Source organism: Mercenaria mercenaria, unplaced genomic scaffold (assembly GCF_021730395.1).
Source record: "Mercenaria mercenaria strain notata unplaced genomic scaffold, MADL_Memer_1 contig_3244, whole genome shotgun sequence".
Classification (NCBI taxonomy): domain Eukaryota; kingdom Metazoa; phylum Mollusca; class Bivalvia; order Venerida; family Veneridae; genus Mercenaria; species Mercenaria mercenaria.
In genome coordinates, this window is record NW_026461366.1 from 17,208 (window position 1) to 35,777 (window position 18,570).

The 18,570-nt window shown below is 33.9% G+C and overlaps 1 protein-coding gene across 1 annotated transcript in view; it reads right to left on the reverse strand.

The window, feature by feature from the left end:
- Window positions 1-506: 506 nt before the first annotated feature.
- LOC128552866 (guanylate-binding protein 1-like) overlaps window positions 507-18,570 on the reverse strand; it is a gene marked incomplete at its 5' end in the record, with an annotated part of 44,485 nt that continues 26,421 nt past the window's right edge. The window contains 2 exon segments of the mRNA XM_053533937.1: window positions 507-3,217; window positions 16,450-16,546. Coding sequence (XP_053389912.1) covers window positions 3,045-3,217; window positions 16,450-16,546 — 270 coding nt within the window.

Consider the following 18,570-nt stretch of genomic DNA (forward strand, 5'->3'; position numbering starts at 1 on the left):
TATTTCATCACGAGTGGGCACCTGGGTTGAACCACCGACATTCCGCAAAAAAAAATGAAACTGTCTAACTTTCCGACAGTTTTTATACCGATGAAGAATTTAACAGTTTTAGCGAGAAGAGCCTTTATGATTTTTCACTGTCCATCCACACTTTTCTTCAAGGTGTAACTTAATGGAAATTGGCCTACATGTTCTTTCGATGGTCATCTACCAAAGTTATTTAATTTTTCATATTTAAAATTAATTTTTAATCACTGCAAAACCATGATTGCCATGGTAATGGAAAAAAAACCCACAAAGATATTCTCAGAAACCACATACTGGATTTCGATATTATTTTGGCAGAAATGTTCCATGGAAGACCCTCTATTAAGATTATACAAGTTATTTCAATTTGGTAAATAAATATATAGGCGTATCATACCTATATCTATAGGATTGTATGTTATTTAACAAAACAAGAAACAAGTTACAGACATAGTAAAGGTAAACAAAAATACTTTAGATATGTAACACACATTTATTCATTCTAACAACAGATAAATACAACAAAGTCTAGTTTAGATATATTTGAATATTATACAAAATGTATTTGAGAAAAGATAGAAATAGAAGGAAGCTGTCATACTCTTTATTTTTACGTCCATCAGAATTATTTTCCGAAACAATGACGATTATTTAAAAACGAATTTATCTTTTCCACATTGTTCTTGATATTTCGACAAAATACTGAAATACTATCTTAAACATTTTTAATGAAGACTTTTTTTTGAAAATTTATTTTGGTAGAATCAAGCCGTTATAAAATAACAATTATGACGGTTCTCCAAGTATTCTCAGTTTGACTAAATAGTCGCCATTCTTATTCTATGGACGCAACTTATTTGATTGATTTCATCGTCAAACATAATTTGTCACTGAAAAGTCAATTTGATCAGACATTTTCAGCGTTTCAACAGAAAAGTAACAGCAGAAGACAACGACGATAAAACATACATACATACATACGTACATACAAAAAAATACATAAAACAAATTCAAGCAACATTGAATATCACACGTAATTATATAAAAGGAATCTGTTAATCTTACTATATTGATGTGATCAGATGGTCTGGCCTCGAAACCAAATAAATTGTACAATTAATGCCTTTAAGGTTTATATGAGGATTTATCGTCCTGGAAAAAGTGATATCGACCATGTGCGTATCCGTAACGATATCCAGCGACGAGAAGGATACTCGCGAAATTCCAGTGCTTTGATCTTAGATTATGTATCATGAAACATTGTTACAACGTCAAAATGTTATGACGTCACTACTGTAAGTGTTCTTTGTCCCGCCTACATGTCAGTATGACTTGCTATCATTAATCACGTGACTGTGTTTAGACGAATGAAACATACTTTAAAAAGAGACTTTAGAATGATATCTTATCGATATTATGTTTGCACATTGTTTATATTTTCAACCAACTTGCTTTAAAGCGGTTGCGGCATTTATTTCCGATGTTTTACATATTCAATGAATATACACCCTTCGACACGGTTACAAAAATTTGAAAAAATATTTGATATGATATTTTTGAATACCAAACGTACCTAAAGTCAGCGCATTTTAGTAATTTAATCTCAGGTTACTTTATTTAAACAAGAGCTACACATAGCGGCTCAATATACACCCAAAACAGGACAGGAGGAGGTAGACAATTCCATGGAAAAGGTTTCGAAGATGAGCGTGTTGAGGGCAGGGTTTATGTGGCGATACGTAGGGAAACGGACAAGATTGTTGGCGGGGGTATTAGGGGGTTAGTGTAGGGGTTAGGTGGTGGACAATAATGTGTACTGTTGCTCTTTTGAACTTTGCACGTCGTCTCATCACCATCGGTCTAAATTCCAAATTTCAATTCAATACATTGTATAGGGTTTTAAGTTGTGCTCTAGACACACAATACGAAGCTCAGATCTGAAATTTGAGCCCATTTTGTGATCTTGGAATATGGCCTACAGACACGATTCGTGCTCTCGGCACATCATCACATCGCCACCTAGCTATATGCCAGGCTAGAAGTCAACATTTTGAATTGTTATAACGTTATGCATCTGTCACGAAATATGAATGACAGATTTGACCTTGCTGTGTGTTTGACCATTTGAATACCGCACTTATTCATGCGCGGTGCACATCGTCTAATTGCCACCTACCCACAGACTATGTTTGAAATTAAAATTAATACATTTGGTAGTTATTAGATTATGTCCTGGAAACGAAATATGACGGACAGATTTAACCGTTGTCCTCAATATGTGATCATGACCTTTGCCTTATCAAGCGGTTCATGCACTCTACACAAAGTTTCATCACAACATTCCTATCATGACGCCAAGTCTGAAGTCAAAATCTTGAATGGCTATAAAGATTGCTCGGACACGAAATATAACGGTCATATACCTATTACCCTTGAGCTTAATTTGTAAACTTGACCTTTGACCTTTCAACCCGTTTATGCGCTGTGAACATTGTCACATTGCAATATACCTATTTGCCAACCTTAAAGTCAATACTTTCAATTGTTCCAAACATGACGGACGGACGGACACACACACGCGTCATCACATGTTTAGCTTCACATGTAAATTCTGAGAGCAAAGCATATCCAGAATAACTTAAAATTCAATTATTTGTTAAAATATACAATAACACCAAACACATTTAGTTTACCAGTTGTGCATTTTGAAATTAAATGCATGATAACTAAAATACTATGAACAGACGTCAAGTACAATTTATAAACTGTACATAATGAAACAGTACTAAAAGTTGAATTCTTCAGATAGTCACCATCAAACAACTGACAGACACATCAAAATGAACTATTAACAATTGCAACTAAAGAATTTTTTGTACACTATTATATACAAAAACAGGAGTTTTCTAAATGACCAGGTCGTTTCCTTTTCCTTATTATGTCATTACGTTGCCGTAACGTGTTTCATTCATATTAATTTTATCAGTGTGTCATATTTATTGAGGCAAATCCTACTTTTACATTACTGAACACATGCGCCTGGACTTGACAGATTTACTGAGGTCTTCGTACTCAGCTTGAAGTCTCTTCAGTTCATCTTCCAGATACTGGTTTCTCTTTTGAATTTCCATCTGAAGAACGCGCTCAAGTTTCCCATTCATTCTTTTGTTTATTTCGTCATGGATTTTATCTGCAGAATTGACATAACATGGGTCAGTATGTCGGAAATACGGCCAGTTATTGATTAGCAAACTTCTTATAAATATTTCTTTTTGTCTTACCATATAACTTTAAACAAGTAACGAGAGAGAGCACATAGTTAGAAACGAATTATACTACTAAGTACATAGGCAATAAACCGTCCATACAAAACAAACGTGCATCCCTCCTGGAGGATGATTGTATAATCTACAACTGTTTTATCTTAGGGAACAGAATCGAAAATTTCTTTTTAGACTGGCCATCTATACCGGCCAAAATATCTTGCAACTTTTCAAAATATTTTTTGAAAAATATCACTCATGTATGTATTACTGAGTAAAATATTCAATTCATTTCAAAATAGTAAGGTGGTATTACATGTATAAGGAAGAGTAACAAGCGTAACACCATAAAATACTCTATGAAACAGGTCAGAAGACATGTATCAAAGCAGAGGAAAGCGTTAAAAGGCCTGAACAACAGAGGCGTATGCCCTCAAAGATACACACAATACTTGATATTTGATCATGTTGCCTAACCTGAAAAACAAGCGCCGTTAGCTCGGTCTTTGTCTACAAATAAAGACTCATGTGTTCCAAGCACACTATACATCTATAATAAAAAGGTAGGTTATAGCGCATAGTTATGTCCTTTCATATTTCGTAGAATCCAAAAACTCGACCATAGGATAACTTATGCACCATTCTGGGAATACAAATACTCAACAGGTATAGCAATCATCGTGATCTACTGTGTCAACATGTGTTTTTAAACGTGTCATAACAGGGAATATTTCAGAGGCTAATTTCATACACAGGGACATTACAAGTGTGTGTGTATTCGGGTTTAACGTCATTCTCAACAATTTTTCAGTCATATGAACGACGGTATTACACATGCCATGAATTCCCAGTTCAATATTTTCGTAGTAGCGAACTGTGGCAGATCTATATCTGCATGTAGTTCTCGTGTAGCTATCGGTGTGTAACATTATCGTATTCGCATTAACCGTTAATTATAGCACGCCTGGTAAACTACAGAGCTATCTCTTTAAGAGGTATACGGTAAACTGCTCTGTCGCAACTTCCGAGGTAGTGCACGTCGCGATAAAAGAACATCAACAAAGGTGAGTGTCATCATAATTATATTTTGCATTTTTATAAGCTGTGTATCGAATATCAAAAATCGGGGAATAGTAGGCGATGTAAATATGCTTTAACTTTACAGAGAACTTTAAGTTTGCTAATTCATTCTTAATTTGTGGCCGCGGTGATGTTTACCAACAAGCTGATTTTGCAGTAAATTTGGCCATTTCGTCATGAAAGCACTTGCATTGTCAAATACGTACATTTTAACTAATATTAAGAAGCAAACCGAGTAGGCGTGAGATAGCTGTAAAATATATAATACATTTGGAAATAAAATATGAACCGAAAATGGTTCCGGAGTAAAAATATTTACTTTTTATTGAAAGAGATAGTTCTGTCGTGAAGGAGATAGTCATGTCGCTAAAGAGATAGCTCTGTGTTGCATTAAACGTTTGGAGCAATGTTAAAGACACAGATTCTGGTATGCCAGGTATGTGGCCTATGGGGATCATAATGTCTGTGTATTGGCGGTAAGGGCCAATACTCAAGTCTGGACCATTGATAGACTTGCTTCTGTTTATCATAATAAAGTACTGTATAGCTATTGTGCAGTAAATAAATTGCAGGTCATATTTCTCACCTTTATAGCAAATCAGTTCTCACCTTTATAACGAGTTTAGAAAGCTTGTTTGAATTAGGGCTAAATAAACAAAGTGATAAGATACAGCAGTGTTTTTATCATATTTTAATCATGAAATAAAGTTTTTTTAACAATTACATCTCATCATTGCTGTATGTATGGGGGATACCGGTAGTAGTTATGTCCACTACAAGATACAATTCAATTACCTTATTTTTATATTTAAACATCATTTGTATAATACAAATTGCTTATATGTTTTGTTATATTTATTTTGCTTGTTTTGTATTTAGTGCCGTTTTAAGAAGTACTTCTAGATTCAACACCAGTACTAACTTACAGATAAATTGTAAAATAGTCAGGGGGTTCAAACTCGAAGCCCATGATCAATAGAGCTGCACTTTCACTATCGATCTAAGCGAGCGGGCTATATTTTCTTAGAATCGGCATGTGCTTTTTTTCTATAAAAAAGATAAATTCAGTAAGAGAATAATTAGTGCGTGACATTATTTTGTGAAAAGTAAGGGTAACCTGTAACTTTGGTGGAAGTGGCTCTGATACTTGTTTACATCACCTATTATACTATTTTACATTCAGATATGATTTTACAAAGCTTGTAAAATCATATCTGAATATAATGATACCATAATTGCTTTTCGTTAAGGACACGACCAGTTTGTTTGTACGTGCTGATAAATAAAATATACTTTGTACAAATATCATAGTCAATGTGACTTCACCAATGTACGAACACGTTCAAATGCACTTATGAATCTAAAATCTGAAAGTTTTAAACAGTCATGCTGATTTACCAGCTAAATCAAATTTACAGGACAACTTTACGTGGAGGCTTATCATAATGCATATAGTGTTTTAACAATGTACGCATTTAATTAGCAACCTCAATTAAACATACAATTACTGACATAATTATTGCAGTGATAGAATTCTAAATTTAAGAACTTTCTTTATAGTTGAAATTCTAATATTCTCGGCTATTTTCGTTTCTATCACTTTATCTTTTATCTGAACCAATCAGACGCATTTGTCGAAAGGGTCGTGACTTCAGATTTTGAGTAAAATTATCTTTCTTTAGAATTTGAATTTTGTCATATTATGACGTAAGAGCATTAGCATCTTTTAATTGCGAAATTAAGAAAAAAATCCTTATCCATGTTAAATTCTCTAGCAGGAAATTGCGCGCAAATGGCAAAAGTTTCGCGCACGGGCTTTAATTCGCGCATTTTTTTTCATAAATCGCTAGCATCGCATTTGTCCAGTATAAAAATACAGTTCCAATTGCAAATACATTTTTTCTTTTAGTTTTCCTAGTGGCATAGTTTTTTATCCAAGATAACCCATATTAAAAGTTGATATAGATTTCATCAAGGCAATCATTCTGACCAAATTTCATGAAGAAAATCAAAAGAAAAATTTTCAGCCTCTGTCACAAATTCAAAGCTTTCCTTTGATTTAACCGGGTGACCTAGCTTTTTATTCCTGTTAACCCATATTCAATGTTTTTCTAGATTTTATCCAGACAAACAATCTCATCAAATTTCATTAAGATAGAGTGTAAAATGCAGTTCCTATGGCATAGATAATCATTTCTTTGATTTGACCTAGTGATCTAGTTTTTGACCCAAGATAATACATTTTCTTACTTGACCTAGATTTAAACAAAAAAAGACAACCATTTGACTAAATTTCATGAAGATCAATGGAAAAATATCGCTTCTATTACATACACAAGCTAAATGTTAACAGAGAGACAGACAAACTACTGACGACGGACATCGAGTGATCACAATAACTCACCTGAGCAAAAAAGTAAACAGAATGTACAACTATTCAAAATTTACAATTATAGCCTCATAAAAAACTTTATCAAAACAATACGAGGGCTGTTCAAAAATAACGTAGACTTTTGCTGTCAAATGTTGCATATTGTGTAAATAATGTGAAATATATCGTTGTATTTCGGAATCTTTCTGTAATTTGGTCATACATGTTTTGTAACATTTCAGCTGATAGGCGAAGCGCGTCGAAAGTTTTTATTACCATAGCTACGCATAACCAGCACAGTTGCTTTCTGATCTGTCGTGATGTGAATTCGACTGCTAATGTCCGCACTAATAGTACACTTGTTTGCCCCAAAATACGCAAAAGAGCAACAACACGACAGGGCGACATGTACCTAGAGTATGGCGCCATTCCGACGTGGGAGATGGAACAAAACAACGTTTCAGCTAAGTGAGTATTACTGTTTATAATGCATGCAATGTTGTCATCGACTCGCATACATAATATGACAGTTGCTTAGTTATGGCGAACAGCAAAACCCTGAAAATCATAATTTAATAAAGCAGACGCCACAACAATGTCCAGTCATCTGTGTCTTTATCTTCAAGTGATGCAAACGATGCTCACATTGTCCAAACAGCGAAGACGGAGGGAGAAAACGGACAAACTGCGAATGGACGTTAACGCCAATGTATGTCGCCATAGATAAAGACCAAGTACTCGCGTTGAGTACCCTGTCCGAGATGAATGTCATAAGTTTTCATACATTTTTGGTATCTTTTTTTATAATTTATTTCCATTTCCACATCCAAAGTATCATACATTCCTCACAAACATTGATTTTATGTGCCAAAAAAGATGTTTATATAGAATATCAAGCGTAGCTGGAGAAATAAATCTACCTACATAAACAAGAATTTTTGAAAGTGTACATGTCTATAATCTTTCCATGATTTTGGATATTGTATGCTGAGTTTTATATATCCCTGAAAAACGTCTTTCCAGAAAGCATTTTTCACATTATGTAGTTTGTTTTTTAAGAAGTCAGCACCAAAACTGTGAAATGTATTAAGAAATGGATATATCTGTGTGGTAAAGTTAAAGTATTTAGTATTATAGGTCAGGTACCTTCTAAGCCATGTAATTTTAAGAGATGTCATAAAGGTTTCTAAGTTCACCACTCTAATGCCACCATAATCATAAGATTGCGTTATGACTGTTCTCTTTATCTTATCAGGTCCAGAATTCCACAGAAACTTATAAAATAGATTTTGTATTGATTTAGTTATCTCTATGTTTGGGTTTGGTAAACTTAATATTAAGTGATTCAATTTTGACATAGCTAACGTCTTAATAACTATATTCTTGCCTATTGGTGTGATCATTCTTTTAGACCATTGTGTTAATAAGTTTTTAATTTCCTTTATTTTTGAATAGTAGTTTGCAATAACAATATTATTCAGATTTAGTGTAAAGGTTACACCCAGAAATTTAAATTGTTCTTGTTCCCAATGTAGACCCAGATCAGTACATAACCTTAAATGACTATTTTTCATTGCTCCTATCCAAACAGCTTTTGTTTTTTCCACATTAATACATAATCCAGAAATTTTGGCATAGTAGTTTAATGTTAGCATTGTGTTTCTGAGAGATACTTCACTTCCATCTAATAGTACAGTTGTGTCATCTGCATATTGTGACAGTAGAAATTCAGAATTATTAAGATTAATCCCATTTATTCTTGGGTTTTGTTTTAGCATAGTTGAAAGGACTTCAGCACAGAGTATAAAAATATACGGGGAAAGCGGGTCCCCGCTGACGACATCCACGGTGAATATGGAACAAATCTGAAAGATGACCGTTTATAATAACACAAGATTGAATATCATTGTAGAAAAGCTTAATCCACTTGATGAAATTTTCACCAAAATTAAATAATTTTAGAGTTTTATACATGTATGACCATGACAGAGAGTCAAAAGCGGTAACAAAATCCAGTAGTAAAAGCATACCAGGTATATTATTTTTTTCTGTAAAGTACATTATGTCATAGATTAACCTTACGTTGTCTCCTATATACCTGCCTGGTAAAAAGTCTGTCTGGTCTTCACTAATCAATTTATGTAACACTAGTTTTAAACGCTGGGTAATACTTGCGGATGCAATTTTATACGATACATTTAATAGTGATATTGGACGCCAATTTTTTATATATTGTTTGTCTTTATTTCCTTTTGGAATACAAGTGATGACCCCTTGTTTTAAAGTGACTGATAGTTCACCTGTACCAAAAGCATGGTTTACTGACCTAACAAGAAAATGACCAATATCTATCCAGAAAAACTTCAAGAATTCTGTTGTAAAACCACTGCTACCAGGTGATGAGTTATTGGACATTTTTTTAGACTTGCCAACATCTCACCATAACTCAAATGCCCTTCTAATGATTTTTTTTTCTTCTTCATTAAGTTTAGGTATGCCTTCAACATTTAGAATATTCTCTAATTCTATATTTTCTGTCTGTTTATAAGAATATAACATTTTATAATGATTTTCTACTTCACTTATGATTTCTTTTTGATTCCTTAGCAGAGTTCCAGATTTTGAATAGAGTGAGTTCATTATTTTTGAAGTATAATTCCTATTTTCCAAGTTACAGAAGTAATTTGTTGGTTTTTCCCCTTCAGATACCCATTTGGCCCTTGATCTTATAAAAACTCCTTGCATTTTTTTGGCTCTTAGTTCCCCTAATTCATTTTTCTTCCTTTCTAACAGATTATAGTCAATAGGTTCTTGTCCTTCAAGAGCCTTAATATCTTTTTCTAAGTTTAATTGTCTTTTGTCTTCTTGATTTTTTTATATGAGGAATAAGAAATATTTTTACCTCTGATTTCCATTAATAAAGTTTCAAAAAATAATTTATCATTTATACTAAATTTTACATTTTCATTACTTTCGTTTTCTATCAGATTTACAGCATACTGAGTTTTTACCTGTTTGATGATATTTTTTATTTGCTCTACATATTGTTTATCTGTTAGAAGAGAGTTATTAAATTTCCAATAGGATCGGCCTTTTTCAAATTTACCTAATTCAATACTTAAATATATTAAAGAATGGTCGGTTCTGTACCCAGGTTCGATTGCAGCTTCTTTTAGATCTGTATAAAAGTTACTTGAAATCAGGAAAAAATCAAGTCTTGCTTTCTTTATTGGATTTTTCTTAAACCAAGTGTATTGTTTTTTTTCCATATTCTGTTCTCTCCAAGAGTCAATCAAGTCGAATTCATGTAACATTTGTAAAACAACATCACGTGACTTAGGATTATTAATATTCAAATAATTGTAACAATCCATGTCAGGATCAAGAACCAAGTTATAGTCTCCTACTATTAAACAGTTATTTTCAATTTTTGATAATTTATCTCGTAATGATGTAAAAAAGGCAGGTTCATCTCTATTTGGACCATATAGGCATATAACTGTAAAATCAGCATTTTCAATAAGAGCATTTAAAATAAGTAAATTACCATTTTCATCTTTTTCTAAGCTTTTGAATTTAAATTCAAAATTGTTATTAATAAAAATTGCTACCCCTCTTGACTGGCTACTAAAGTTGCTAAAGTAACACTCAAAACCCCATTGGCTACGAATATAATTAATCTCTTTATCAGTAAAGAGAGTATCTTGTAAAAAGTACATATTGAATTTCTTCCCTTTCAGATAATTTAACACATCTTTTCTTTTCCTACCATCTCATAGACCTTGTACATTCATAGAAACAAAGGTCAAACACTCAGTCATTGTCGCCTAAGTATCTAAAATAGGTAACTAAAACCACCCACACAAAGTACCGTGAGTCAAACAGTGTATGACAAGGATTCGAAACTCCATAGACTGCACAATCGTTCGAAAAAAAAAGACAAAGTATAAGCATCAATGTTTTGTCAAAATTGAAAGCTGTTAATACTCTCTTAGTATTGAGAACATTATTCTTGTTAAAAAAAGATAGAAAGAAAAGTACCAGTCCAGGTCCATCACTAAATTTAGAAGCTGAATCTCAGTTAACTTAACTAACCTAGAACTTGATAACAAGTTTATCGTTTTACATGTGCATATATACAGTATCTACCGTTAAAGATCTGTTCCTTCGAATTTATTAAATATATTTTAATTTTAATAAGACTTGTATTTAAATATGAAGTTACAAAAACAGATACAAAAACAGACATGTCCCATAAAAAACCACAAAGAACCTGTGACCTATGATTATATGTAAAGTACGTAATCAATATTTTTTTCTGTATAAAGTATAATATATCCTGCTACGGCAGCAAAAGTATATATTAACCTCCTTGAACAGTCAGGAAAGAACTTAACACGCACATTTACTGTCACATAATATATAAATCCTTTTATATTCAGACCACTTCATATAAAAAAACAATAATTAAACGGCAAATCAGTTTCTATTCACAAGCTCATTTTCTGTCATAAAAGTACGCATTTTAACCTCTAAAGTGACATGTAATTGCGAATTGGCAATATATAGAGTAAGCAAAAATTTATTTCTTATAAGCGCATCATTTATTTTTATTTAACAAAAGAAAAAAAGTCTTTCTGTCCGAAGAATCTAAGTTAATAGCGGCAAAAGTTTATCGACCTAACTATACCATCAGATGAGGAACATTTATAGGTGCCTAAAATTGACACTTGCCGAAAAACATAGTACAGAATTCATCGTTACATGTAGCGACTGTTAGTCATAAACTCTGATAAAGTAAACACTTTCAAAAACACAATTCTTAGTGATCACTGTAACTGTTACTATGTAAATCTATTATATATTCAGACAATATAGTGATATACAACAAATGTCTCACGTTTCTGTCCGAGGAATCTAAGTTAACAGCGGCAGAAGTTTATCAACCTAACTGTACAATCAGATAAGAAATATTTACAGGTGCCTAAAATTGACACTTGCAAGAATAACATAGTACAGAATTCGTCATTACATGCAGCGACTGTTAGTCATAAACTTTGATAAAGTGAACACTTTCAAAAACACAATTATTAGTGATCACTGTCACTGTTTCTATGTAAATCTATTATATATTCAGACAATATAGTGGTATACAACAGATGTTTCACGTTTCTGTCCGAGGAATCTAAGTTAACAGCGGCAAAAGTATACCAACCTAACTGTACAATCAGAGACAAAACATTTATAGGTGCCTGTAGCGACTATTAGTCATAAACTTTGATAATTTAAAGTAAACATTTTTAAACAACAATTCATAGTGATCACTGTCACTGTCACTGTTTCTATGTAAAATTATTACATATTCAGTCAATATAGTGATAAATAATGGAAATTTACCTGCGATCAAGTATATCTCATAGTAGCTTAGCTTTCTATTATAAAAGTTGTGGCTTAAAAAATGTCTACAAGTTTCATTTCCTGTTTTTAGGCATGTCATGGACATGGCCGCTTAAGATTGTATCAAAAACTATGTAAAGTCATTTTTAACCAATCAAAAATTTAACATGTTAATCTCATGACCTCCAACTTAACTACGTCACTGCATAGGGTTTCCGGCGTCAGCCAATGAAAAAGACTTACAAAACGAAATGCCAAATGACCTAGATTTACATATTGAAAATAAATGTAAACACGTGCTATCGTTTACAAACATATTGTTTGACTAGAAATGTTTTGAAAAAGGCAAAATCATACATAAGACAGATATGATATCATTTTAAATTATCTCTGCGTATTTTCTAAAGTTTGTTTCTTATATACTGTGTATACTGTATAGCAACTAAGTTATCAGTGATTTTGACAGATCTGTCTGAAGATCCACTCTGATTTTCTTCCCATTATTTAACAGTGCAATTATGCGTCCATCATCAGACCAGCAGTTTTTTACCTCGTGTTTGTCTGACAGTCTCTCTAGTAGCCTCGCGTTTTTCAGTGTGAGATCTTCTCTGATCACTATGTTCTTTCCCTTTAGACCTTTCCTTGCATTTAGAACTTGCTGTTTATCAGTTCTATATAAAAATTTACATATTATTATAGGTCTATTTCCATCCTTCATGTATCTACCAAGCCTGTGAGCGATGTCTATCCTATTATTGGGAATGGAGATATCCAGTTTTTCCTTTAGCATTTTTGTTACTTCTGTCGCGGTGGTTAAAGGGGGTTCATCTTTGTTTACATCATTTATTCCGTATATTCTTATACTATTCCGTCTAGAATATTGTTCTAACTCATTAATTTGGTAGGCGTGATATTTGGCCCTATCACTGTTTTCTCCAATCCATTCCTTCAGGTCTTTGTTTTTCTTGTTTAGGGTTGCATTTTCTTCCCTTACCTTTTCCACCGCGGTTTTCATATCACTCTCTATGTTTTTAAGTGTTCAATCTCTGTTTCTGCTGCTTTCAGTTTGGATTTGATTGATCTAAAGTTATCATACACGTTATCCATCTCTGATTTTATTTGGTCACTTATGTCTTTTTTCAGGGACTGAATCTTATCGTTTAGAAAGTCCTCACTTACCAGATTGTGCAGTCTCTGATCTAATGCTTTCTCAATATATTCTTTCGATGCAAGTTGATTGATTTTTTTATCCAAAGCTGTGATGGTTATCATTAAATTTTTTGGTATCTTAACAAAACAACTTCTTATGACTGAAGTATTGCTTATGAGAATTTATAAAATAAATTTACAGATATGAATTAATGCAAACTTAATGAAAGCATCACAATGAAGGCACGACGTCGTTAACGTTGTTGAAATATGATCGCTGTGCGCCGGGTTCGTGTAAGTGACTGTTTCCGCGGAGGCGTAACTCCTAAATGGAGTCTCCTTAGCAACATGACTATCTCCTTCACGGCAGAGCTATCTCTCTCAATAAAAACTAAATAATTTTACACCCGAACCATTTTCGGTACATAAATTATTTTATTTCCAAATGCATTGTATATTTTACAGCTATCTCACACCTACTCGCTTTGCTTCTTAATATTAGTTAAAATGTAAATAATGGACAATGAAAATGCTTTCATGACGAAATGGCCAAATTTTCTGCAAAATCGGCTTGTTGGTAAATATCACCACGACCACAAATTAAGAAAGAATTAGCAAACTTAAAGTTCTCTGTAAAGTTCAATCATATCTACAAAGCCTACCATTCCCCGATTTTTTGATATTCGTTCGATACACAGCTTGTAAAAATGCAAAAATATGATGACACTCACCTTTGTTGATGTTCTTTTATCGCGACGTGCACTACCTCAGAAGTCGCGACAGAGCAGTTTACCGTATACGTCTTAAAGAAATAGCTCTGTAGTTTACCATGCGTGTTATAGGCAATAGCATTTATTTTTATCCATTGGTATTCAAGAAATTGAAGTGTTAAAGACCCACCAATACCTAGTCGTCTACTTTTTCCTCCCACATGAACTTGGTATAATTAATTCTGGTAATACTGGTACAATACAACTATTCTACAAGATGACAGGTAGACAATCTAGACCCTGTTTTCACAACTTCATCTGCAAACTTATTCAGTCATTCTCTTCTCAGTATAGTTTTATAAACATTAAAAAATAACAATCTTACACTGTAGAAACACAGTGTGGTCTAAACTCACCTTAATACATGAAGTACTGTGCATACTACTACATTTATTGAATAATATATTTAGACATTAAATACATTGTCTTAGCCTCATATCTGTTACTGTCAACTTGTTATTCGTCATTTCTCCATACAAAAAAATGTATAATTACTATCATGGAAATACAAAATATTACAGTTATTTTGTGGTGGGTCTTAAAGGTAACCTGACCATTGCAACTACTGACCTTGACCTTTTATAGGGAAAATACAAGTAAATATAGCTCTTAAAAAATTTATTTGATATACTATGTATTTACAATTGAAGCTCAAACGAGAGCTGGCACTATTAGTGACAAACGCCCCCGAAGTGTGCCCAAGAGTTGTCTGCGCAAAATATGCCAGAATAGTTTAGGTAGGACTCATTTTGCGACCAGATTAACAAAGTTCTCCGAAGGTAACCTTGACCTTGGAGTTAGGGTCTGGGTTTTGAGCATGACACATCAACTCATCATAGGAAAGAATTGTGACAAGTAGCTTTTTTATGAATGGCAGAGTTATTGACCGGCCGGACAAGAAACATAAAATGTTAACTTTTGACTTCTAAGTGTGACTTTGACCTTGAAGCTAGGGGTCTTGGGCTTGTGTCTGACACGTCATCTAAATATAGGGAACGTTTATGCCATGTAATTTTAAAATCTCTCCATCGATGGAAGAGTTATGGAACGGCCAAGAAACACACCATGTAAACTGTTAACCTCTAAATGTGACCTTGACCTTAGAGCTAGTGGTCTGGTTGTTATGCATGACACGTTTTCTTGCTATTGGGAATATCTATGCCAAGAAATTTCGAAATTCCTTAATGAATGACAGAGTTAAGAACTGGACAAAAATTTTGATCTTGGAGCTAGGGGTCTGGGTCTTGTGCGTAACAGATTGCCTCATTATGGTAAACATTTATGCCAAGTTGTTTCAAAATCCCTTTATGGATAACAGAGTTATATACCGGACACGAGAAGATCCTATTAACCTATAACTTCTAAGTATGACCTTGACCTTAGAGCAAGGGATCTGGGTCTTGTGCAGGACACACTGTCTAATTATGGTTACCATTGATGCCAAGACATTTCAAAATCCCTTCATGGATGGCAGAAATATGGACCTGACACAAATATAGACCCTGTTAACATTTGAACTCTAAGTCTGACCTTGAACTTGGAGCTGGGGGTCTGGGTCTCGCCAATGACACGTCGCCTCATTAAGATAAACATTTATGGTAAGTAATTTCAAAACCTCTTGATGAATGGCAAAGTTACGAACCGGACACGAAACAGACCCTATTAACGTTAGACTTCAAAGTGTGACCTTGACCTTATAGCTAGGGGTCTGAGTATTACACTTGAAACGTCGTCTCGTTAAGGTTAATATATATATGCCAAACTTTTTCATAAATCCTTCATGGATGGCAGAGTTACAGCCCAGACAAGTTTACAAACTTACGGTCGGACGGACGGACGGACAATGCGATTTTAATATGTCCACCTTCGGGGCATAAAATTCAAAGAACATACTGTTGTGTAAATAAAAAGTTATTTGCTGAAACATCGCTAAAAGATGTAAAGATGTTATTGATAATTGAAACCTTAAATTATTCAACTGCTTTTGTAAAATTCTTGAAATAGATATATACTTAATAACTTAATAATAACATGATATATCAACAAAAGCTGAACAGTAGATCACTCGGAAGCACCGAGGACAAGGCTAATAGTGAATTCTGCAGACTCGATTTGATTGAGACCGCAGTAGCTCTAAATGGTTTAATTTGTACACTAGTCAGCAGTGTACATGTATTTAGGTAATTTACAACCATGCTTTCCACGGTATGTCACGGATCAGAGGGATAGACTGGCTATATTCATCACTACAACCCGGCAAACTGTAGGGAATCTAAAGTGGTAGTATATTCATGGCATGAGTGTATCCAGGACTTGAAGTACATAATGGAATAACATTGCATTAAATGTTAAGTTTTCAAAGGTATAAAGGACAGTTTAAATAGTTCATTACCATATTGACGGGAGTCATATTGTCCTGTTGCAGCACGGTAGAGCGCCATTTTGTCATCATTCTTGCTCTTTTTAAAGGCTTCCAAGCAGGTGTAAAGCTGAAATAAATAGATATTAGGATATTTGTTTGTTATAAGTGAACATTGAATATATCTCACGGATAAATAAAACTAGAGTGTTGGATCCCAAAGGGTAACAATGTCGTGTCCAATGTTTTATTGTTTTGCTTACGCATCGCCTTATTGGCTCAAACAATTCAGCCAATTAAAACAAATTTCAATAGCTTGACCCAAACAGAAATGATCATCATCACGAAAAAAAATTCAGGCAGAGATAGATCAAAATACACATAAAATTTGATAAATCATATTCAAGTTGTACCACATAAAATGGTGGTGGCCTTTTCTGTATAACCAATAATAAAAACTGTTTCAAAATAAGCTATTTATGAGAACAACTAAGAGAAATATTCCTAAAATAGTATAAGTTCATAAAAATATTTCTTAGTCCAAAGCAAAAATCCTACAGATATGTCCAAATATGCCTAAAATTGAGGTAGCATCCATGTTGTACCACAGAAAAAGTGGTCTCGTTTTTCCCCTTCAGCCAATAATTATAAAAAAGTTACAATATAAGCTATTTGTAATAACAATAAATGAAAGTAATCCTATAGAAAATGTAAGTCCAGCAAAAAAAGGAATCTGCTATAAAAACAAAAGCTGTCAATATTCCTGATATATGCCCCCGAGCATTTTTGCCAAGTAATTTAAAATCCTTTTACCGAAGGCAGAGTTATTGACCGGACAAGAAATAGACCATGGTAAAATTTAATCTCTGTGACCTTGGCCTTTGAGCTAGGGGACTGGATCTTTCGCATGACATGTCGTCTTATTATGGGGAACATTAATGCCAAGTTATTACAACATTCCTTGATGAATGGCGGAGTTATGAACCGGACACGAAACAGACCCTGTTGACTTTTGACTTCTAAGTCTGACCTTAGAGCTAGGGGCCTGGGTCTTGCGCAAGGCACACCGTCTCATTATGGTAAACATGCATGCTAAGTTATTTCAAAATCCCTTCACGGATGGCAGAGTTTCTCAGTGTGACTTTGACTTTGGAGCTAGGGGTCTGGGTCTTGCGCATGACACGTTGTCTCATTATGGTAAACATTTATGCCAAGTTATTTCAAAATCCCTTCATGGATGGCAGAGTAATGGACCGGACATGAAACAGACCCTGTTTTAATCTTTGACTTCTAAATGTGACCTTGACCTTAGAGCTAGGTATCTGGGTCTTGCGCATGGCACGTCGTCTCTTTATGGCGAGCATTTATGCCAAGTTATTTCAAATCCCTTTATGGATGGCAGAGTAAAACCCGGACAAGACATTACACACACAGTGCGATTTTAATATGTCCACTCTCGGGAACTTAAAAAAGTTGATCAATGCATGACAACGTTATGGCCTAAGATCTTATAATTATGACGTTTGGCTCCTAAGTGTGACCTTGATCTATGACATAGGGAGCTGGGGTTTGCACGAGGCACTTTGTCTCATGAGGCTGTACATTTATGCCTAATTTTTCAGATAAGCTTGCTGTACACAAATTTTGTGGCAGTAAACTGAAATTATAAAGCGGAAACCACCTTTTCGGTGATCACATTAAGAAAAAATATCTGTTTTAGAGAATAAATTTATTTTCAGTAACTGTTTCCTTGACCATGACCAAATGGCATCAAAATGACTTTTTTATCACAAAAGAAAAAGAAAAATGGAAAACAAAACTGGATATCAGTAGGATTCGAACCGACGCTCTTCCATACCAGACTAAAAAGTAATTTTTTGCCAAACGCTCTAGACCACTGCGCCACCGTAGAATTTTCTAAGTGTGAAGATTAAGTAAGTTATTCACCCCAATGACCCCATATACAGCTATAAGCTACCTATAGGCCAAGTTTAATTTCAACTTAGTTATTGAGCGGAAACGATTTTTTTTTAAATTTTAGCAACAGCGACCTTGACTTTGACCGAAATAACCCAAAATGCAAATCAAAAGCTTCGTCTCCTTACTATCTATCTACAGGCAAAAATTGATGTCTATAGTTTGTTCCATACTGAA